Source organism: Rhinichthys klamathensis, unplaced genomic scaffold (assembly GCF_029890125.1).
Source record: "Rhinichthys klamathensis goyatoka isolate OS25496 unplaced genomic scaffold, OSU_Roscu_1.1 h1tg000535l_1, whole genome shotgun sequence".
Classification (NCBI taxonomy): Eukaryota; Metazoa; Chordata; class Actinopteri; order Cypriniformes; family Leuciscidae; genus Rhinichthys; species Rhinichthys klamathensis.
Window position 1 is genome coordinate 45,573 of NW_026607011.1, and position 23,974 is coordinate 69,546.

General features: G+C 39.1%; 1 protein-coding gene across 1 annotated transcript in view; it reads right to left on the reverse strand.

The window, feature by feature from the left end:
• Positions 1–23,974, reverse strand: part of adam19a (ADAM metallopeptidase domain 19a) — a 108,672-nt gene that overhangs the window by 2,924 nt on the left and 81,774 nt on the right. The window contains exons 11-22 of the mRNA XM_056238743.1: positions 21,801–21,943; positions 19,011–19,188; positions 17,449–17,538; positions 16,638–16,833; positions 14,220–14,328; positions 13,530–13,734; positions 13,284–13,361; positions 8,801–8,909; positions 6,201–6,342; positions 2,545–2,641; positions 1,576–1,827; positions 1,210–1,391 (exon numbers count right to left, since the gene is read on the reverse strand). Of these exons, the coding sequence (XP_056094718.1) occupies positions 1,210–1,391; positions 1,576–1,827; positions 2,545–2,641; positions 6,201–6,342; positions 8,801–8,909; positions 13,284–13,361; positions 13,530–13,734; positions 14,220–14,328; positions 16,638–16,833; positions 17,449–17,538; positions 19,011–19,188; positions 21,801–21,943 (1,781 nt within the window). The remainder of the gene's footprint in view (positions 1–1,209; positions 1,392–1,575; positions 1,828–2,544; positions 2,642–6,200; positions 6,343–8,800; positions 8,910–13,283; positions 13,362–13,529; positions 13,735–14,219; positions 14,329–16,637; positions 16,834–17,448; positions 17,539–19,010; positions 19,189–21,800; positions 21,944–23,974) is intronic.

Genomic DNA, 23,974 nt, shown 5'->3' on the forward strand with positions numbered 1-23,974 from the left:
TGCACAAGATTTTTTTTTATCTGATTGAATAATCATATTCAGGTGTCTACATGCTTAGTTTTTTCCTATTGATCAGATTATTTCAGGTCCAGTCCAATCCAATCTGATCCAAATACCAGATCAATCGTATCGACTGCGACATTTGGTTGCATGTAAATGTAACTATTGAGGATGGTAAATTGCAAACAGATTTAGGATATCTCGAACGGCATTGCCAAGGTGAGGGGTTAAATTAATGACAAAAAAGGGAAACAGGAAGACAGATATATTCTACTATCATTGTCTGATTTAGATCAAATTGGTGTTGTTGGTTTGGTCATGGAGGCTGATCGCATGGATGTGCATATTTTGGTGCACGATCATAGCGCCACCAGCAGTTAGCATAAAGAGTGACACGTACAACAGACTTTGAAATTTACTCGCTTGAATGTATGTGGACGCCGTGAATTTTTTTTTTTTAAAGCCACCAGTAGGAGTGGCCCGCCGTCTCTGTATGCAGCTATATTTTAATGATAAAGTCACCATAAAATCTAAATTAACATTATTTTTTAATATAGGGTAACACTTTAGGGTCCATTTCTCACTATTAACTAGTTGCTTATTAGCATGCATATTACTAGAATATTGGCTGTTTATTAGTACTTATAAAGCACATATTAATGCCTTATTCTGCATGACCATATTCTACATCCCTTAATTAATCCTATCCAATACCTAAACTTAACAACTACCTTACTAACTATTACTAAGCAGTAATTAGGAGTTTATTGAGGCAAAAGTCATAGTTAGTTAATAGAGAGAACTGGACCTTAAACTAAAGTGTGACCAAATATTGCAGTATTTAGTATAAATGAATTATCTGGGCACATCATTATTATTTTTTAAATTCATGTGCCCTCATAATTGTTAATCAAACTAACTTCCCCTCCCTCTTGCAACGCATTTCTTCTCTTTTATGAGGACGTGTTTACTGACGTGAGGACGGGACAATCTGCCACTCACAAGAGATTGCAGCAAAAGCTACCGGCAATGATCCAACCATCCAATCAAATCCCAGTGGACAAAATCAAGTCCCGCCCTACATTTTTTCTTGTTTGAGAAGCCATTTCACTTGGATATACGTCACAATAGGAAGGAAAAGTCTATTGCAAATTCTGTTTCATGCCAATTTAAGCCCTCACTTGAAGAACTTTTGATGTGTTTACTTACCGGAATGCCTTCAAAGGGGGAACGACAGTGACCTTTCCCACAGGCTTGGGCCCGATTGTAGGGGGCATCATGACCATGAGCCCCCCACCGGAGGGTTTGGGCTGTGCTCCACGAGCAGGGCTGAGCGGAAGAGGCCTATGCGGGGGGGTGGACGGAGGTCTAGACTGTTTTTCTAAAACCATCTGTAGGAGAAAGGAAAGAGAAGTGAATAAGAATTTGAGGTGTGCTTCGTTTAGGATTTCTGACAGCGTTTCAATACAGATAACAGGGTTTATAAGCAGAATTTATAAGATGAGATCGTAACCCACTTTGGCTCCCACAGTGATTTTGATCAAACCAAAGAATTTGAGGACCCTGAACTCTCACCAGTGGTGTACGTGTAGGGTTGAGGGGCAGAGGCTTCTTGGGAGGACTGAGTTTCTGAGGTGAGGCTACAGATTTGGGTGTGCTGGGTGAGTTGGGCGGCTTGCTGATAGGCGGAGGAGGTCGAGGTCCTTTGACGCTGCTCAGGGATGGTGAAGGAGCCGGTCGGAGTGGACGGACAATATTGACTGGCTGAGTACCGTTGGAGGCTGGGTTTGGCCTCAGAGGAAGCACCTCCTTACTGGTGTGAGGTAGCTTAAGAGGAAAAAAGGAAAGTGACGGGTTAATGGTGATATGATTTGAAAATTTTTATATATTAAATCGTCATTATTAAAACATAACAAACCCCAAAATGACTGCACAAATGCAATGAACTAATGTATAGAAAATGAGGTCATCTGGTTTATTTTCAGCAGATATTGCATGTTTATAAGGCTGTTATCTCTAAACAATGCTTTATTATACTTTTCATAATAACCATACCAAACTTTTTTTTTTTTTTTTTTTTTGAAATTAATACTTTTATTCAGCAATGATGCATTACATTGATCAAGTGACAGTAAAAACATTTATAATGGTACTATATACATATATATATATTTCACATAAATGCTATTCATCAAAGAATCCTGAAAACAAAATTGTTGTCAACATTGATAATAATAAGTTACTTAAGCACCAAAGCATCATATTAGAATGATTTCTGAAGGATCACATGACGCTGAAGACTGGAGTAATGATGCTGAAAAAATTTGTCGATTTGCCAAAGGAATAAATGACATTTTTTCACAATATTACTATTTTTACTGTAGCCTCGGTGAGCATAAGAGACTTCTTTTAAAAACATTAAAAAATCTTACTAACCCCAAACTTTTGAATGGTAGTATACAGTACATATTAATGTAATAATTCTCATTAAAGATTATAAATGAATGTGACCTCATCTATAACATGAAATTAAAGTGTCAATACCTTAAGGTTAGCATTTCTGTTGGATGGTCCCACCACCTTCAAATGGAAAGCATGGTTTAAGTGTCCATTCTTCCCCTTTTCGATGGAGTCCTCATGTCTGAGATCACATTAAAAAAACAACAAAAAAACAACAACATACAAATAGTTTATGGAAGTATTGAAGGAAATTGATTTAGAACAGTATGTATAACAAAAAATTTGTTTTCTGTTTACTACAGCAAACTTTTTTTTCAGAATTTCAGAATTTTTTGCATCAGTCTTTGCATGTCAATTTCTATGCATGTTATATAAAAATAGATAATGTGTGTATGTTTCTACAGTGACATCAGAAAGCATTCAGACCCCTTGGAGAGTATTAAACAGGATGGACTGAATTATGTATTGCATTTGACACAATATACCAAAAGGACAAAGTGAACATGTGAATTAGTATGCATGTTTGAAAAAAAATCTGATATCTAATATTGGCATTAGTATTCAGGATCTGTGTAGCAGTGTGTGCCGTGTGGCAGTGATGACAGCAGGAGGTGTTCTTAGGTGTGATTCTCTCAGCTTTGCACACCTGCATGCTTTCTCATATTTGTCCTTGCAGATCCCCTCAAACTTGTCAGCTTGTTTGTGAAAGGTTTGACTTTTTCCACAGTATTTCTATGGCGCCGTTTTAGCCGGGATACTCAAGGACATTATTTGTCCTAAAGCCATTCCAGTATCATCTTTGGCTTTGTGCTCCAGGCCATTCTGACACTGAATGAAGAATCTTTTCTTCAAGGATCACTCTATTTTTGGCTCTATTCAACCTCTGTCGTGTTGCCTGCCAAATACTAAAGCCTGTTGCTGAGAATAACTCCCTCAGCATTATGTTTCACTGCAGCTGCACTTACTGTAACTCATAGTAGTAGTCAAATATGCTTATGGTGCTTTGTGCTGTTACGCATTATTCAATTCTTACAAGCAGTTCTTTATCAGGTGAAATTATCAGGTCTTAAAGTAAGAATGATGACTTAATTCAAAATTACACAAGAAAATTAGAATATAAGAATTTTTTTCCCCAACATTGAGTGTGCACAAACAATATTCTTTCTGAATTTAGATTAGTTCCCAAAATACATAATGAATTGCAATCGTGCCTGTTCCATCCTCAGCTAACATTAAGTATGCCATATTAGAAGCTTAGTAAAAGTTCGGAAGTGTTAAGTGTTTTTTGTTTTTTTCTTAACTGACACAGATATGAAACAGATTTAACCATGTCCATTTAGCAATTCTGCAATTTCAAGTCTTACATGAATTAACTTAAAGGGATAGTTCACCCAAAAATGAAAATTCTGTCATCATTTATTCATCCTCATATCATTTCAAATCATGACTTACTTTCTTCATTCTGTGGAACATAAAAGAAGATATCTTGAAGAATCTTGTTAACTAAACAGTTTTGGTGACCACTGACACGCAGGTTTGGAACAACATGAGGGTGAGTAAACGATGACAGAATTTTCTAAACTAACCCTTTATGTGCAAAATCCTGCTTAACTGACAACTTTTTTTTTTCATTGGCAATGAGAGAGTCCAGAGTGAATTTACTGGAACTGAGAAAGTTCAGATGAGCGGAATGTGCTGGGAATCGCTCTGTGCCAAGCAAAACCACTGATAGAAGAAAGCTTAATACTGCACCTAATGTGAATAACTCTGTTTTTAACGACTGGTAAGGGGGAAATTCAGAGTGAAGTATCCTCAGTTATCTCACTACAGCAAATGTGAAGAGAGATCACATAATTAGATTTTAAAGGATGCTGACAGCTGAACTAATCACAGATTTTTAGCTGGCTGAGATGAAAGACAGGGTTCTCTAGCACTGCCTCTGTAAAGCAGCTACTGTTATAAGCAGGTCACAAAACAATCGTTTGAAAGCAATTTGTGTCCCTGAAATATATTTGAAACAGACTGGTAGTGTTTAAAATTAATAAAAAAAAAAAAAATAAAAAAAAAAAAAAAGAACTTGCCTATAGATAAGGGCAGGGAGAACCATTGAGGAAATATGGGGCCAGATATTTTTCTTAATTGTGTGAATGAATAGAAGGGGTTCTTGTCTTCAATAGAGCAGAAATACATGACCAGCCGTATTCAGAAAAAGAAAAAAAATATATACATAAAGCAAGAAATTCTCTTCAAAGTGGATTTGGCATCTTGGTTTGAGAGAAGAAATGCGTTACGGATCAAAGAAAGATGGAACAATTCACCTTTTCTCCCAAATGTATAATCTAACAAGTCAGTGGTATGAGCAGCTTCTTGAACAGAGGAATTTAGATATTGGATATAGGAATGATGAGGACATTCTTGAAAAACCAATATCTGCTGAAGAAATACGGCTTCTATTATAATGGCATTAATCAGCTGAAGAGTGGCAAAGCCTCGGGAATGGATGGTTTTCCAACTGAATGTTGAACTGCAGTTCCAGAAAAGAACTTCAATCATAAAAACCATGACATCCATATTGCTTAAAAAGAAGATTCCCAAAAGTATGATTTCTATCAGAGAGGATGGAAAGTGTTTTGATTGTTTGTTGTCAGCACATTTATACTGACCCCAAAGTAAAGGCAAAGTACATTCCATATAACTTTTTTATTTTCTACTACGTTCTAATTTTGTAGTTAAAATCAGTGTGTTCATTCTAAATATTCTTTTAAATGTCTATTTCTGTCATCCAAATAGAGAAGCGTATGATCTTTTTTCTTCACTTATTTGGGCATAACATCAATAGCTGATCTAAAAAAAGCAATTCAAGTCTTGCTTCAATCAAAGCAAAACATGATTTAAATGTATCCCGAGGAATGTGCCTACTCACCTGAAGTGAGTTATTCATCTGGAAAAAAGACATTTTGACATTAGATATTGGAACAGCCCCACAAGTGGAGGCAGTTTTTTTTATCCAAGAGAAATATCCTTGAATAAGATGAATGAGCTTGAAGATAGAATATGAGAATATGCTGTTATCGCTTTTATTTCTAGGAATCGAATAAATAAAAACTCTAGAAATCAGTCACTCCACAAATCTGCATGAATAAGATAATACTGTGCTGAATCACTCAGCATGCCATAGGTGGTACTAGTCAATGCGATCGAAATTGCTCACTTCGGTTCAGTTATTCTCTCACTCACAGCGTGAATTCAATGGGTCCCTCCTGGAACCAAATACCCAATTTACCTAAACTGCCAGTTTCAGGATGAATGGCTCAAAACTTCTTCCATCTGATGCCACCGAAGGCCACCTCTAGCAACCTTGAATGCCCAGGCATGTTTTTTATGGATGCAATTTCAAATAACTAAGTTATTTTAAAACTTCAAAGACATTTTGGGGGGTTTTGCTCTGCTGTGTGGTACAAACACAAACAGGTTTATCTTTCTAAAATCATGTCCAATCAAATGAATTTGCATAATGGGACTAAACAATTCTTCAGATGATCAAAATAAATAGTACAAATTTGAGCTTGATACAGAGTCTGCTATATAAAAAATATATATTTTTTGAGCTTTCTGCTATTAATCCATTTGGTAATTACACTGTAATTGTGGTGGTTTAAGTGTAAATGGATATGCATACTGGTAAATGCACTGTATAAGTGTGTGTGTGTGTATGTGTGTGTGTGTTTCAACAGTAATACCTGCTGGCTTTGCTCTTCTCTCTCTGTGTTCTCCACTTGTGGTAGTAGGAGCTTTTTATCCTGATGCAGTAGAAGGCAATAAGTACAGAAGGGAGAAGCACTAGAAAAGCAAAGAGTAGCCCAACAACCAATCCCATCTGACCTGAGGACAGATATAGAACATACAACGACTGTTAGACAACGGTCAACAGCAAACACAATGAGAAGTGCTTGCCAAAAATCTGCCACTCTGAATAATAGATCTTGTGTGCACTGCATTCACTCTGTACTATAATAATTTCTATGGCTATGTTCAGAATAGCAAACTAGCATACTACTGTCTCTAGTATACTACTTTAAAGCAGCATCTAGCATATGCATTGGTGGTGGTTGAGGAGATTCCCCAATTTAAAATAGCTGTTTGCTATTTCAATATACAGTATCTTAAAGTTCCCCTGTGGTGAAAATCAAACTTTAATGTTGTTTATATGTCTATGTGGTGTTTTTAATATGCTTTAAGACAAGCCATTTGCAAATTCATAAGTCAACACCATTGCTGAGTATTTTTTCCTTAAAACTGCAGTGATCCAACGACAGTCTAAAAAAAAAAGGGTTTGAAATCGCTGGTGTTTCTGATGTCACAAATTACCTTGTAACCAATCACGTCAACGTGTGATCATCAACGAGTGGATCTCTGAACTGGAGTGAGTGGAGGCGGGCTAATTTGCATATTCATAGAACTGCGTATACTAAATGAGGCAAGGGTGTAGAGTTATAAATTAAATATAGATGAATCTTTATAAAGTTACAAAAGTTATTCAGTCAAAAGCAGTGAGTGGCTTCTTTGTTCTATGTTGTTTGGTTAAAGGTGCTCTAAGCAATGTCACGCGTTTTTTAGGCCAAAACATTTTTTGTCACATACAGCAAACATCTCCTCACTATCCGCTGGCTGCCTGTCCCCTGAACACACTGTAAAGAAACGCGATCTCTGTAGACAGCCCAGGCTCCACAAACAGCAACAAAAACAAACTGCGGCGACCCGCTCCCCGAAACATAACAAACTGTTCCAGCCAATGACCGACAAGAAGGGTTTGGGGGTGTGGTTTGGGGGGTTAGTGTGCGGATGAGGAGGAGGGAGGGTCTAGCTAGCCTCAGTTTTGTTTGACAATAGTTCGAACGTCAACAAGAAGTGACGTCACCCTGGATCGCTTAGAGAACCTTTAACATTAAAATACAGCAGGAGGTTCATTAGGCTGCTGTCCCTTTAAGACCGAATGCACGGATCAATATACTGTTACACATATTACTCAACTGTCTACGATCACTGAAGATTTAACCAACTATGTTTACTAGGATACTCGTCAAACTCAAGACGGCCATTTTTACATAATTTTGTGTGAATTAGTTCATTCAAGCGCAAGACGTGAAAAAGAATTCAATACAGCATTCGAATTCGACGCGGTTTTCTGGGCGCGCGCTTTGGATGTTTGCATTCATGAAAATTTTTGACCTGCAAACATCCTGTAATGATGTAGGGAACCACTCGTTACACATAAATCATGTAACGGTTCATGTTTTACTTACATATACGATTTAGTTTGAATCCAAATAACGCATGTGTTCTAAGTGAACGATCAGCGAAGATGCAACCAAGCACATGCAACAGAAGTGCACTCTCTCTCTCTCTCTCTCTCTCTCTCTCTCTCTCTCTCTCTCTCTCTCTCTCTCTCTCTCTCTCTCTCTCTCTCTCTCTCTCTTTCTTTCTTTACCTTCAGTTAACGTTAATAATACATGCCTTGTTTTACTTTCTTTGCCATTGCCATATTCGACCGTCTGTGCCGCTGTGCGCTCAATCCACTGCGTGTTTTACACTTATCAGCTTGCGCACCACAGCTATATAGGCGTTTTTGTTTATTATTCCAGCTAAATAGGTGCATTTTGTTTATTATTCCACTAATTAGATACATTTACTTTATAGACAGTCTTCTCTTTTATCCCCATTATACTCTCTGTTGTCTGTGTTTCTTTGTCTGGACACAAACACTACACACATGTTGCGGGGTATCGGTTGTTGGTATCGGAGCATTTAAATGAGTACGAGTACACGAGCGCAGTATCGGGCCCGATACCGATACTGGTATCGGTGCATCCCTAATATCTTTGCCTAATAAAAGTATTAATTTCTTTTTTTTAAAGTTTTAATGGCCCCAAACTTTTGAACGGTAGTGGGTTATGTGACAGCATTACTACTGATTGAAATATTTAGCATATTTCATACTGTTTCAAATCCTCTTTTTTAAAAGAAGAGCAGGAAGTGTAGCAGATACAGCCATACATTACATGAAATGAGTAATGCATTCAGAAATTCTTAAAAGCTCTCGAAATGTTTCAACACAGCAAAGATATCATTGTCCTAAGTTCTGGGAAGAAAAGCTGGACTGTAGAGATTAATGGTCATGGTGACATCTGATAAGAGGTGTGAGGAAGAAAGGGAGAGTGAGAAAGAGGGAGAAAGCACCCGAGTGATACAATCTCAGATAAATCTATCTATGAGATGGATTAAAGAATAGAAGAGAAATAAGGAGAGGCACATGTGCACTGAAAGCTGAAGGTGAACTCACTGTCATACTGCACAGGTCCACTGTCCACACTTCCCCCGAGTCCTGGTTTCTCACAGAAAGGGGGAGCCCATCCACGGTTACAGTGGCAGTTCCCATTGCTGTTACACAACTGCATGCAAAACAAAATGACACATAGGAATTAGGGCGAATGGGAATTTCTATCTGGAAGGTTTGGGTGTAACTTTGCCATGCCTTTTTTGAAGGTAAAGTGTGTCGTTTCAGCGACACTAGTGGCACCTAGCGGAATTTAAAAAATAAAGCATATTTTCAAACTACATTGCAAACACCCATTTCGTACGTCGTGCCTCCCACAACTAAAAAATCTCAAACAGCTCTCATGGGTGAATGCATGTCTCAACGGGTAAAGTTAGGTTACTTCTAAAGGTCAGACGTATTAGGAATACTAATATAGACTGTCAGAGCGAACACGAGTGTCTTGCTTATAACAAACCCATACAACATACTGTATTAGCACCAGGCTGTCAGGCTGTCATGTTCTGTTTTCATCGACTCTTAGTTTGTATCACATTGTTTTCATGTGTTCTGTTCCTGTTTCCCATGTTACTGCTCTTTATTTGTTGTCATGTTGACTAATTATGTTGCACACCTGGTTCTGGTTAAGATTGTCATTAAGTCCTGTGTATTTAAAGGGGTCATGACATGTTTTTTTTATTACTTATGTTAATTGAAAAAATTCACCTTCATTCTGACCCTCTATCAGAAATGATCCATTTTAAGGGGCGGCTGTTTTAAGGCTTGTCACCAAGCGGCCACTGTTATGATTGGCCAACGTCACTGCATAGGAAACAACCCTAACAGCTGACGATTTTGCCACATTCTTCATAGATAAAACAACCACCATCATCAGCCAATTTACCAATCCACAAACTGACACACACATTTTACCAGCTAACGCACACATTCTACCCTCCTTCTCTCTACTTTCAGAGGCAGAAGTCTTTAAACTCCTCCTTTCCAATCGCCCTACCACCTGTCTGCTTGATCCTATTTCCAGTAATCTACTTCAAGCCATTTCTTCCTCAGTTGTACCCGCACTCACGCAGATCATAAACACCTATCTTCACACTTGTACCTTTCCCACAGCTTTTAAGCAGGCTCGGGTAACCACACTGCTTAAGAAACCCACTCTAAATCCAACATATCTGGAAAATTACAGACCGGTATCCCTTCTTCCATTCGTTGTGAAAACACTTGAACGAGTTGTTTTCAACCAGATCTCTTCCTTTCTTACACAGAACAACCTCTTGAACAACAATCAGTCTGGTTTCAAAAGCGGACACTCAACTGAGCCTGCCCTGCTCTCAGTAATTGAAGCTCTGAGACTGGCAAGTGCAGCTTCCAAATCCTCAGTTCTCATCCTGCTGGATCTGTCTGCTGCCTTTGACACAGTTAACCACCAGATCCTCCTGTCAATCCTAAAGATGAAGGGCATCTCAGGAACTGCGCTCCAATGGTTCACGTCTTACCTCTCAGGTAGGTCCTTTAGTGTGTCGCGGAGGGGGTGTGGTGTCTAAGAACCAACATCGAGCTACTGGGGTGCCTCAGGGCTCAGTCCTTGGACCACTTCTCTTCTCCATCTACAAGACATCACTAGGATCTGTGATTCAGAAACATGGGTTTCCCTATCACTGCTACGCCGATGACACACAACTCTACCTCTCATTCCAGCCTGACGATCTGACGGTTGCTGCTCGTATCTCAGCCTGCCTGACAGACATTTCTGGCTGGATGAAGGACCACCACCTTCAACTAAACCTTGCGAAGACAGAGCTACGTGTGGTCCTGGCCAACCCAACACTTCATCACAACTTCACCATTCAGCTAGGCTTGACATCCATAACTCCATCAAGGTCAGCCAGGAACCTTGGGGTTGTAATTGATGAACAATTGAACTTCATAGACCACATTGCTAGAACTGCCCGGTCCAGTAGATTTGCCTTGCACAACATTAGGAGGATCAGGCCCTTCCTAACAGAGCATGCTACACAACTCCTTGTCCAAGCGCTTGTTCTATCCAGACTGGACTATTGCAATGCTCTCCTGGCTGGTCTTCCAGCTTGCTCTGTCAAACCTCTGCAACTGATCCAGAATGCTGCAGCCAGAGTGGTCTTTAACGAGCCGAAGAGAGCACACCTCACAAAATTGCACTGGTTGCCAGTTGCCACTCGCATTAAATTCAAGTCACTGACGTTTGCCTACAGAACAACCACTGGCTCTGCTCCCTTTTACCTAAACTCATTACTTCTGACTTATGTGCCATCCAGAAACTTGCGCTCTGCAAGCAAATGTCGTCGTGGTACCATCTCAAAGAGGCACAAAATCTCTTTCTCGGACCTTTACCATGACTGTTTCCTGCTGGTGGAATGATCTACCAGAGCTTTCAAGAAACGGCTAAAGACGCATCTTTTTCGGCAGCACTTGATCCAGTAATACTAACACTTTTTCTTCTATTAAATTTTTTTGTAAAAAAAAAAAAAAATTACATGTACTGTGTTAGATTAAACTGAGAGGGGTCATAGCACTTGCACATTGTTGTCCTACTGTTAGTTTAACTGCTTCTATTGTTCTCATTTGTAAGTTGCTTTGGATAAAAGCGTCTGTTAAATGAATAAATGTAAAATGTAAACAGTACATGATAATGATCAGGTGCATGATAATGTGGTATTGAAGCGCCCACTGTACCACGTAGCATTGCAATGCCACATTCGCTTTGATGTGATCATGACCTGTTAGTACTTTGAATGTCTAAATGCAGCAAATTTTGGCTCACACTTCTGTAACCGATGCTGACTATCTTTTCCCATGTAACCCATCAGACATGGTCCCACTCCGGCTAAACACCCTCTGGCTCCACATAAAGTAGCCAAGACCCAAACTCTCGCTATAGGTTCCCTGGAAAGAGATTGATGGATCTGAGCGGACCACTCTCAATGTTTTGATGGTGCCTGGGGGGCTTAATGTTTACACTTTTGGGGGAGATAAACACAGAAAATTGCTTACTAATAGTAGTCAATGAACAATAAACTAGGTTAAGAAAATGTATTTTAACATAAAAAATCTCACATACTTCACCTTTAAAGGAATAGTTCATCCTACATAAATGGAAATCCTTTTATCACTCACCTTCATGTCTAAACCTAATGACTTTATGAAAACAAGGATGCCCAGGTTACTCTTTTATAAAATCCTGTCAATTACAATCCACCCATTTTTGAGTGAGCTATAATTGAGTGAGCACAATAGTTTGGTCTTAATTTATATTTGCTTTAGTAAGTTTTAGATTTTTTTAATCATATGCTGCCATTTACCTATCCTCACTTTCATTGCTGCAATTGCAGGGATCGTTTTTCGTCACATCTTTTAGAGTATAGGGCAAATAGAGAATATACTGCCTTTCATCTTAATGGAATTTCTTTTAACATAGAATATTTTACACGCTTCAATCTAACCCAGAGGCAAGACAGGAACAGTGGAAAGGAAAGAAAATGTGCTGTGTGCAAATACCAAGATCACTCACTTTATTCTCCATCCACACTTCCCAAAACCATACAATCAATATGAATCAAACGATAATGCAAATGAATAATAAAAAAGCACTTTCTGAATCTCTAATCTCCCCTCAAAGACGTGTTGTATTTGGCTGCCCTTTTGAAAAGCGACTGAGTAAATAAGCAAGAAATAAAAGAAAAGCTGACAAAAGAGAGAGACAGAGGGAGGGCAAAGGGATTAAGAAAGACAGAATTTGAGTTTATACGGCTTGAAGGCTGTTTAAGACTATTTGACCAGAAAATACACAAATCAAATGCTATAGCTCAGCTCATATAAAAAAAGCATTGAATTTTATTAGAGGCAGTATGTGTCAGGATATGAGCGACCCAGAGGGCGGTTTAAAGGATTTAGAAGTGTGAAATCCACAATGAGTCAGTCTGGGTTAAAGAGGAACTCAGAGTAAGAAGGAATACTAAGACAGCTTTTATTTAGCCATAATTTAGGACAAATATTTGGCAAAAAAATGGCTAGCATCAAATGTTAAATAATAAATATTGTTACACTGCAAAAAAGTATATTTAGTACAAACTTTCTAGTACAAATATCTAAACATGCTTAAAACAAGATAAGCAAAATTGACAAAAAAGACTGTTTTTATATGAAATATACAATATCTTTAATTTTCTTATTCCATCTGCAACATTTTATTACTTTAGACATAAACTTAAGATTTACTAGATTTCTATGCATAAAAAAAGAAAAAGATGTATAAATATCTAAACATAAAAAATATATTCTCTGAATCAAGTCTTGTGCAATTTCAACGTTGTAGGCTACATGCTCTCTGCTTTTGAAAAACCGTGTCCATTTACATTATCTACGCTGAACCCGAGATGTACATTGATGATTTAGTGTTGGTCATCATCAGGCTCACACAGAATTTGGTAGAAAGAACTATATTATGATCACTTACCCCATGCCCATGGCAACGGGCGATGCAGGTTTCTAACTCAGTGAAAGAGGCATTTTGACATCTGCGATCTTTGCACACCTGAAGGCAAGTAAAAATAGAATACATCGACCCTTCAATACAAAACATAAAATTGTTAAAACATTAGGTGGAGACACAAATGGCCTCTTAATAGTATAGATTTTGTTTAATAAATTGCTCAGTTAAATATTAAATATACAGCTTAAAAAAAATAAAAATAAAACTTGCCTTGCCCTCTTTACACTTGGTGCCTGTCATGACCAGTCCCGGGTCAGGAAGATCTCCCTGCCCATCTTGAGTGCTGTAAACATAGGTGCCCCGGCACTTTACCTCAATGCCGTCTGTACGGATGGTGGTGTCTATGGACACAGCATTCGTGCCCTTTGGTTTCTTGGCAGCACTGTGGCACTGTATCTTACCGCATTTGGCATCACTGTTGGGAGATTTTATATGCGAGATATCATGAGAGATGTGCCTACACTACTGTAGGTATCTTTGCTCACAGCCATTTCAGCATAAATTCAGCCATGGGAAATTATATAATAGTATGATAAAAAAAAACATCTCATCTTAAAATCACATTGTTATGTTATGAGAGTGATGAATAATCAGAAAAAAAGAGTTTGTGAAAGTTCATAACTGCTGAGTCTGCAGTGCTGTAAACTACAGAATATGGATTAGTTTGTTCTTTTCTTTTCAGTAGATTAGTTTGTTCTTTTTAATGTATTAGCTTGTTCTTTGTATAGGAGCAGACACGAGAGGAGTAAGTGTGATGTAACAATTTAAAGAAGTCCAAGCCCAAATTGCTATTTAAAAAAAAATATATATATATTCCACTTCACTTCAGGTCAGAAAGTTATTTGAAATAAACCATACATTGCTTATATGGCTGGTCGAAATACTGAAATAGCACTTCACCTTTTCTCGCACTTCATGTAGTTGCCATGACTGTCCTTGCCGCAGTTTCCAAAGGCATTTCCCGCAGCGTTCACATCCTGAAAACAGGCGTCATGCGCCGGCTGCGCACCTGGACAAATTTAGTTAAACTTACGTTACCTTGGAGAAATGTCAATTACAGTCAGGGACTCAAACAGACCCATAGTGTGAACATGGGTTGGCTGGCTTCATGCCACTAGCTAATATTTGATTAGTGATGATATTATTAGATTAAAGTTTTAGGTTTTGAGTGACCAAAAGTTTTTCTGATACATTCTACAATGCACCGTGGACAAATAATCCAATAAAACAATAACTGCTCAATTAAAAATTGTGAACATGATAATATCTCTTAGACGCAGTGAACATCAAACATGTCAACAACCCCTCGCCCCACAAATGACAAACTACATCTGCTGTGATGTGTGTTTGTTTGACAGCCAAAGAGCCTGACTGGACATGAGCCCAGAACACACTGGACGTGTACAGCCAAATGCCATGAGCTCTCACTAAATAATCAACATCAAGCAGTATTTGATCACTAATGCTGACTAAAGACTGAAAGGGCCAGTTGGGATTCATAAACTTTGTTCTTATTTTAAAGGTGGGGTATGTGATTTTCTTTTTTGACCATTTTTTCAAAATCACTTGAAATCCTATTCCTAACCCACTTACTAAGTTAGAATCACTGAAATGAAAATTAAGCTATTTAATCATCTGTGGAACGGGCAGGACTCGAAAAACTCCAGCCAATCATTTCCAAGACCACCTAGAATCATTGGACTGTAAGTGCGTCAATCAAACGGTCGTACCATACCCACCTCCCCACCTCCCCCCATCCCCCTCGCGCGCGTGTCCCCTTCGTGCGCATACTCAAAGCTCGTGACCCAGTCACAGTAAGTGCAAGTCGCCCCGGTACAGAGAGAGAGAGAGAGAATAAGTGCAAGTTGCTTCCGTTTGGAGAATGCATGATTGCGCGTCCATGTTCTTCGAATGGGTGGAGTCAGGGCCAGCGTTGGAGGAAAGAAGGTAGGACCTTTTGAGTTGTGTATTTTCAAAATCTGCCGGCCATTTTGAAAATCCCATACCCTACCTTTAACATTGTTGTTAACATATTTCCATGTTTTTAAACCAAAATCTAACAACAATCTTAGGCATCCCATGCTTACGCTAGTGGGTTTTTGTTTTAAAACGCATAACTTTTGCTACGGTTAAGGCTGTCGTCTACACTACAGTGTTTTTGAACCTTGAAAACATAGACTTTCGAAAACGCTGCAGACCCCGTTTTAGATTGAAAACTCCAGGGGTTTACTTTCAGTGTAAACGGGCCAAAACAGAGATTTTTGAAAACGAAGGCATGGCTGCCCACATTACGCTACCGGAACACGACAATAACAGACCAGGGCTGCGTTTCCAAAAAGCATTGTAAGCCTTAGTTGATCGTAGAGACCATTGGTGGCTATTGTTCTATGATCAACTTAGGCTCACAATGCTTTTGGGAAACACAGCCTAGAGCCGTCTGGGTTGCCAACTTTTGGAAAGGAAAATAGGGACAATCATTGTTCTTTATAGGAAAATAAGGGAGTCCATGGTTGACGGTGTGATACACGTACAAGGCTTCACTTCATTTTGTCAGTTTCCACAGTAGCTGCCCCAAAGAATGCACCGATATTGCTTGCCCCTTTAGCTAGTGTGGCCTTCCTGTGCATTTCTGTGGAAGCATGTTGAGTCAAGTCATTCTCACCTCCAGGCCCAACTGAAAATTCCCTGCGACATAAAGTACATAAGGCTTTCGTTGAGTCACCGCTGACGGTCTTAACCCACGTCTTTTTTACGTTCCCATTATTTTTTGTAGCTGAACAGTCTTTTCTTTTTTGCAGGTTTATCCAAATTTGCAGTTTAATCCATATTTCCACATGCCAAATCGACTGAAAAATGTCACACATTGCCCTAATTTTGTGGAGGAATTGGTGCATTTACTTAACGTATACTGATGCGTGTGAGAGGGGGTTGTGATTGAATGATGACAGGTGTCGTGATCAGCACTGCTGCTGTTGCTGTTGTATCAGTCATTGGTTAGATCAGTGTAGCAGTCAATAGCCGGGACAAGGGAGGTCATGTATGGGACAAATCAATTAGGCCCGCTTTAAGGGACGTCCCAGCTGATATGGGACAGTTAGCAACCCTACGACATTTGACATGCGATTGTTCCTGAAACGCCAGTATAGACGAGGATCGTTTTCATTCTAAAACGCCGTTTTAAAACGAAAATGCACTAGTGTAAAAAGGGCCTTAATTTGAACTGATTCATCCCTTGAAAACATAATAACTCTGGAACTGGATGCTACAAATAAAATCTCCTTGCAAACTAAAGGCACTCTCAGCCAGCATGAATCTTACCGTAACCCCACAGCTGCAGGCATTGCTGTTCATGGGTCAGACACATGCCATTATAGCAGTAGGCATGACCATGCTGACATGATGACCCGTCCAGGATGTAAACGTTAGAGGGGCAGTAGGGCGAACCTCCCGTGCAATATTCCGGCAGATCACAAGCACCGGCTGGTCCGCGGCACATTGTGCCGGCCTGCTTCAACTGTGGGCAGAGTGCATGATAAGGAGAGTGAGGACTTTGAAGAAAGTAAAAGAGAGCAGGTGGTGGGCAAACTACAGAAAAAAAAGTGGATATGAAACTGTGGCAGCTGGTACTTCTCAGGAAGAGGAAACAGTCAAGGCTTAAATCCTTCACTAGAAACTATTCTGAGCAAAAAATAAATAAATAAATCTGACCCTGGCCGATCTATACCTTGCCTCCTTAGAACAATTAATGTTTTCTCTAAGTTTTCAGGTTATAGGGTGAATTTGTCTAAATCAAAAGCTGTTGCACTTACTGCAGTTTTACTGCAGCTTTTCATCCTGGCACGTTTCAATGGCATTTCAATACATATTGCTTGCCAAAATGTAATTTCTTCAGAATATACCGGTAATTTGCTATGGTGTCAATTGAAAAAGATGCTTTTTGTGGCCAGATGGTGGCCAGGCTAGGTTCTGACCTCTACCAGCAGGGGTTAACAGGGGCCAGGCTAACCCGCTAAACCTTGAACACTTGTATGAAACGTATTAAGTGAAAGTCAGACCAGAGATGGAGTGAGAGAGGGAAGCAGTGAAAAAAAAAAAAAAAAGATAAATAGACAGATAAATAGTTAGGCACCTTGCAGTCCTCACAGCAGACCCCGTGGGCACACTGTGCATCTACCTTCAAAGTGCAATTGCTGGGGTGGCAGCAATCATTGGTGCACTCCTGTGGGAGATAGAACACAAATAGAAAAGGCTACCCAAGCAAATCAACATATGGCTCTCAACTTACATGGTCAACCACTTGGAGCAAGTTTTGAAAACACACACTGAATATATATATATATATACAGTACATACATGCATATATATATATACACACACACACATGGTGCCTGCTTGCATGGTATGATTAAAGTGCGGAAAAGAATAAATCGAGAAGAGAAACTGCACAGGATGTCAGATGCATATTAAAATGTTTGACATGTATGACACTGATATATACAGCGTGGAGGCATCTGACGGCCAATAATTATACCGTACAGCTGAAAATTAATAGAGGAAGGGGAGGGAGTGTGTGTGTGGTGTTTTTAGGGTGTTCAATGAGGAGGAAACGGTCACAACACATACTGTATACGCTCTGACACACACACACACACACTTCTTTCAAGTCTTTCTCGGTCACATAAAAGCACACACATCAACCTCTATTCTGCTTGATACGGTTTCAGAGCATCAAGTGCGACTGACAGCTATGATTATTGCACTAGAAATAAATAAATGGTGTGATTCAGTGACTATAATGAAAAAAAGACATACATGACAGGCCTGCACTGTCAAATCTATTTTTATATATTCATGGAAGTAGAGAGGGCCGGCAGATTATGGTTTGGATTTAAACGGTTAGAACAAATGTGTATGATAACAGCTCTCAGTTTAGTGCCTCAAACTAGCTTTTTCTGTGGGGTGAAAGCTGAGGTATTGTTTCACTGAATGTGGTATTGGCGGCAGGTAAAATTCAGAACAGTAGTCCAGGTGTTTATGTATTGACTAGGAGTTACAGATGCTACCTCAGTCTACCTATACCAGATGGCAAATCATCCAGCCATTATATGCGCACTGACAGCCTGTCAAACATGGCTTTGCAACAAGGTGGAATGCATCTCTTTCTTTCTCTGCAACGTTATTTCACCAAGTACAACATGTTCCTGGATCATCATCTTTGTTGTTCCTGGAACAACATTCCAATCCACCAATCAGATTTTGAGGGCCAAGTTTACAGTTTGTCAAAATCAAGGTGACCCTCTCTACACACATGACATGCGAGCAAACATAAAAACGTTATACGCTGTCATCTGTTACTCTTTGTTACGGCACAATTTGTCCGCTGTAGTTTTGCTAACATTTAAGTGTCTACCTACCATGTGGTAAAATACAACTTTTTTTGGTTAGGCAAAGCTTGTCATTATAAAATAATACATTGTATAGATAATAAGCATTCCATGAATAAATAATACATGCATAAACAAATAGACATAATTAAAGTTAATCCGTATTAACTATCACATTTTTATTTATTACATGTATTTCATACCCTCTACTGTTCTCTGAAAAATGACTAATTCACGATTGGTCTGATTCAATATTCTCTAAATCAATAAGTCATTCCATTCAATAATTCATTTAGGCACAACTCACCTCTGGTTCTCCACAGTCACACTCCTCCCCTTCCTCTACAAAGCCGTTTCCACACCTCTTGCCCCCGACCAGATCCTTCATGTTGGGCATGTTGAACAGGCACATTCCTCCACCCTTCTGGAAATAGTTGTCCAAGTCTTTTTTGCTACAGCGGCTGAAAACTTTTGGAAACGGGTGCCTGCAGACCATTTTAGAAAGGGATATATATCATGTTTGTGCATACAAATGTTTGAAAACAAAAGGTGCACTAATGAAAATAAGCAGGAAAACTTCCAATGTACATAAACAACAGTCAGCCATAGACATTGAGGTCAGTGCAGTTCACCAGTTTTGGTAACGAATCAAGTAACAGGATTAGAATGAAAGGTTTTGATTTAAAGTGGAGAGATAAGTAATGAGGTTTTCCGAAATCTTTTTCAACTTTATGCCTTGGACAAGTCAAAAACCCTTTCCTCCTCTAAGTAATCTCCGCTTATCTTTTTTTCTTACCTTTCCTATTGCAGGGGCATACGAACCAGTGGGCCACTTAACGCATTTCAGCCCAATCAAGCTTCAAAACAATTTACCCTACTGAAACTACCATCCTTGCCACGAGTGCTGTGCTTATGTCAGCCAGTTTTGATCTCGTACTAGCATTATTATTATTATAATTTTTTATCCAGAAAAAGTTATTTTAGCCTTTTATTCTGGTTTATGTCTTACTTAGCTCTTACCCAGTGAGCTGGAAACTGCTGCACCTTCAATACTGGGATTCCACAGAGCTCAGTGCTTGGGCCCCTTGCTGTTCTCCATTTATACCAGATCTCTCAGAACATTTCTCCAATTGTATTGCACCACTGATGTGCTGACAATATCTTGTTCCCTCTTGTCTCTACAGTGGCTTGCGAAAGTATTCAAACCCCCTTCATTTTTTTCACATCTTTTTTATGTTACTGCCTTATGTTAAACTGCTTTAAATACAAACAAATTCACATTAAATGTGCACTCCATACACCATAATGACGAAGCAAAAAAAAAAAAAATTTGTGATAACTTTCAAATTTCTTATTTCTTATAATTAAAAAACTGAAATAATTACATTGCATTAGTATTCCTATTCTTTTCGAGGACACTTGAAATTTAGCTCCGGAGAATTCCAATTTCGCTTGTAGATGTTACTACACTTAGGAGTTACACACAGGAGTTAACCTGTGGCAAATTCATTTGAATGGGTATTATTTAGAAATGCACACACCTGAAAATGAATATCAGAGCAAAAAAAACAAGCCATGAGGTCAATGGAACTGCCTGTAGAGCAGTAGAGCAGTATTGAAGGTTCCCAGAAGCATGTAGCCTTCATAATCCTTAATGAAAGAAGTTTGGAACAACCAGTTGTTATGGACAACTCTTTGCATGTCCTTGAGTGACCAAGCCAGAGCCTGGGCTTGAACCCAATAGAACATCTCTGGAGAAACCTGAAAATGTCTGTCCACCGACAGTCCCCATCCAACCTGACAGAGCATGAGAAGATCTGAGGAAAAGGATGGCAGAAAATCGCCAAATGCAAATGTGCTAAGCTTGTTGTCACATCATAGCCAAAAAGACAGGCTGTAAAAGTTATTTGACTAAATACTGAGTTTACAGTTTGAAAACGTATACAATGCACTTATTTTAGTTTTCCTATTTTATTAAATGTGCAAATTTTTTTTTGCTTTGTCATTATTGTGTATGGAGTGTAGATTGATGTGAGAAAAAAAAAAAGCTATTTAAAGTAGTTTAATATAAGGCAACATCATCTCAAAATTGAAAAAAATGAAGGGGTTTAAATACTTCCGCAAGGCACTGTAAATCAGAGTTCTCAGAAAGGATCTCAGCAAGCCTCTGTGATATGCATCCACCATCTAAAGAATTTTTTATAGTCTTTATCACAGAAAGGGTGAAAAATTGCTACCATGCAATGCCATCATAGATGGCGCCATATCAAACTTGATGCACAAACTTGATGCACAAAATTGTTTACTTGCTAATTTCTTTGGTATCACACAAAAAAGGTTTCCTAGTAGATTTTTCGAAAAGCCTGTGTAGCTGAAGTTATATCGCAGCAAGCCAGCAAGTTTTTCTGCAATATACTGTACACTACTCTACATTTATTTGATAAAATACAGTAAAAAGTAATATTTTTAAAATGTTTACACTTTAAAATGTTCTAGTTTTAGTTTTCAAGTTTATATATATATATAATGTAATGTAATTTTATTCTGTGATGCAAAGTTGATTTTTCAGCAGCCATTACTCTAGTCTTCAGTGTCACATGATCCTTCAGAAATCATTCTAAATGTGCTGATTTGGTGCTCAAGAAACATTTCTTATTATTATCATTGTTGAAAGCAATTGTGCTGCTTAATAGTTTTGCTGAAACCATCATACACTTTTCTTTGCCCAGGATAAATATAATTTCAAAAAGATTTTAAATAGAGCATAAAAAATATTAATGTCTCCAAACTTTTGGATGGTAGTGTACATCAGACGTACATCAGGAGTAAAGGCGTGAAATCTGAAGTGGAGACTAATATTGCTTGACTCATCCTTAGAGACTCATCATTAGCAACTAAATATGTACTTGTACAGTAGCATCTTGTCTATGTATTAGTTCAGTAGTGACACAATTAGAAGTTTAAATTATTTGCAAGAGCCCCAGGGTTCTTTGTGCAATTAGTATGTTTTCTGTAATTACAGTACCATGATTTGTGATCTGCATTATAGGTTAAAGGCATCAATGTAATGCAAATGTATAAGAGTTTCAGTCTTTACCCTGTAGCTGCCGCCATTACACATCCGCCCTGCTCAGCAGTGGCTTCCACGCAACAGCCCTCATGGTCGTGACTCATGCCAAAGTTATGGCCGATCTCATGTGCCATGGTGGCAGCCGCCCCAATGGGCAATTCAGAATGGTCCTGGAAGAAAGGGTAATTTCATCTACCAGCTATAACAAACATCACAATAAATGAAGTAGCAGTTCAAGCACTGGTTTAAGAGTCTATCTAAAATGATGAATTCATATACAGGATTAGAGTATTTGCCATTCTCACTGCCATGAAATAGATTAATTGTATTTTATGCTTTAAATTGGACATAAAGGCTATTTGTAGCCCACAGGCTTCTATCATTGCTGTGCCACAGTAGGTAAATGGCAGTAGAAGCCCAGAGGACATCTCTGATCTCAAAAGGCATCTTTGTTATGTTACAATGATGCCATAAATTGTAAAGAATGTTGTTTTTTTGACCTGCAGGTGGTAATTTAAGTACCTTGGCTAAGGGCAAACAGAATAGCCTTTCTTTTATCTTCATACCGTGACACAAACAGAAATGCACACACACACTCACACATATTTCTAGAAAAAGCAGGCACAAACAGATGTCTCTGTAAAGGCTATGCAGTGTTGATTTTTACAGACGGCACTGATGAAATCTCCACCATAACAAAAACTGTTGACACGCAGTTGTATTACAAATTATTTTCTATATCCAATTTTTTTTCCCAGGAACCACATTGTCCTTGTCATAATGGTTCAAAAGAATTTGAGAAACGTTTTTGAGGCCCGTTTAAGATAAGGGATGCTTTCTCAAACCCAAGTCATGGACAAGACCACATATGAATTCCAACAGTGAGTCTATACTCCCACACTGTATTTTTTTTTTTTTTTTTTTTTTTTAGAAAAAAATCTGTTAAAGGATTAGTTCACCTCAAAATGAAAATTTCCTGATAATTTACTCAACCAAATGTCTTTCTTTCTTCTGTGGAAAAGAAAAAGAGTTTCGGGATTTTTCTCCACACAATGGACTTCAAGCGCAACCAACATGTTGAGGTCCAAATCAATGCAGTTTCAAAGGGCTTTGAAGTGCTTTCAGTGGGAATATGTTGCTTCAGCGGTTTCTTGACCTTTTCTCTTAAAAAAAAAACTTACAGCTGCACAGACTGGAAGTTAGCGTAGGGTGCTGTAGGGAAATAACACATCTAGGGTTCGCCAGCCCGGGGAACTCACATGGACAAAAAAGCACACATTATCATCTCAAAGAGGGGAAATGCGCTTTCTACAAGCGGAATACCCAGCCAGTTGCCTGAAGCTTACCTGTTCATACCTAATAACACACAGGAACAAACTGGGTCAACCCGGATATAATAAAATCTTGTAAAGGTATTGGGTGTAGCCCAGCCCGCTGCTCTTCAGATGTCTATTAGAGAGGCGCTGTTCGCTAGAGCCCAGGAGGATGCAACAGTTCTTGTGGAGTGTGCTCACACTGCTCAGACCCACAGAACGATTGGGTCTGGTATGGCAAGGCAATGGCATTCACAATCCAGTGGACTATCCTCTGTTTGGAGACAGCCTTCCCACCAAAAAAAGAGCTGCTCTGAGCATCTAAAGCTCTCTGTGCGGTCCAAGTAATCACGCAATTGGACACAGCAACAACAAGGCTGGGTCTGCCTTATCCTGAGACAGCGCCTGCAAGTTCATCACTTGGTCCCCAAAAGAGGTAGTGGGAACTTTGTGCACGTAGCCCAGCTGGGGTCTTAGGATTACAATATATACCAGAGCAAAGTCTAGGCACGTTTTGCTGACAGAGAACGCCTGCAGGTTCTCAAACCTGTTGATGGAGTGGTCAGGAGGGCTGTCTTCAATGAGAGGGTATTTAACCCAACTGACGCTAGGGGCTCAATAGGGGCCTCTCTGTAGGCCCAGCAAGTCTACAGAGAGGTCCCAGGAGGGAATAAGGTGTGGCAACCTGGATTTTTACAAAGGTCTATGACCCATGCAATGACCAGGCTTAAGGCTTCTATCATCAGTGTGGAGCCAGTCTCTGGTTACAGGAAACTAAGGCAGTACCGCCTTTTCCTTGGAGGACTTAACCTCCTGGCACCTCTTGAGGAACCTGATAATCATCCTTTCTTAAGGATTTTAAGCCTTTGAATCCTATTTGGGGTTCTC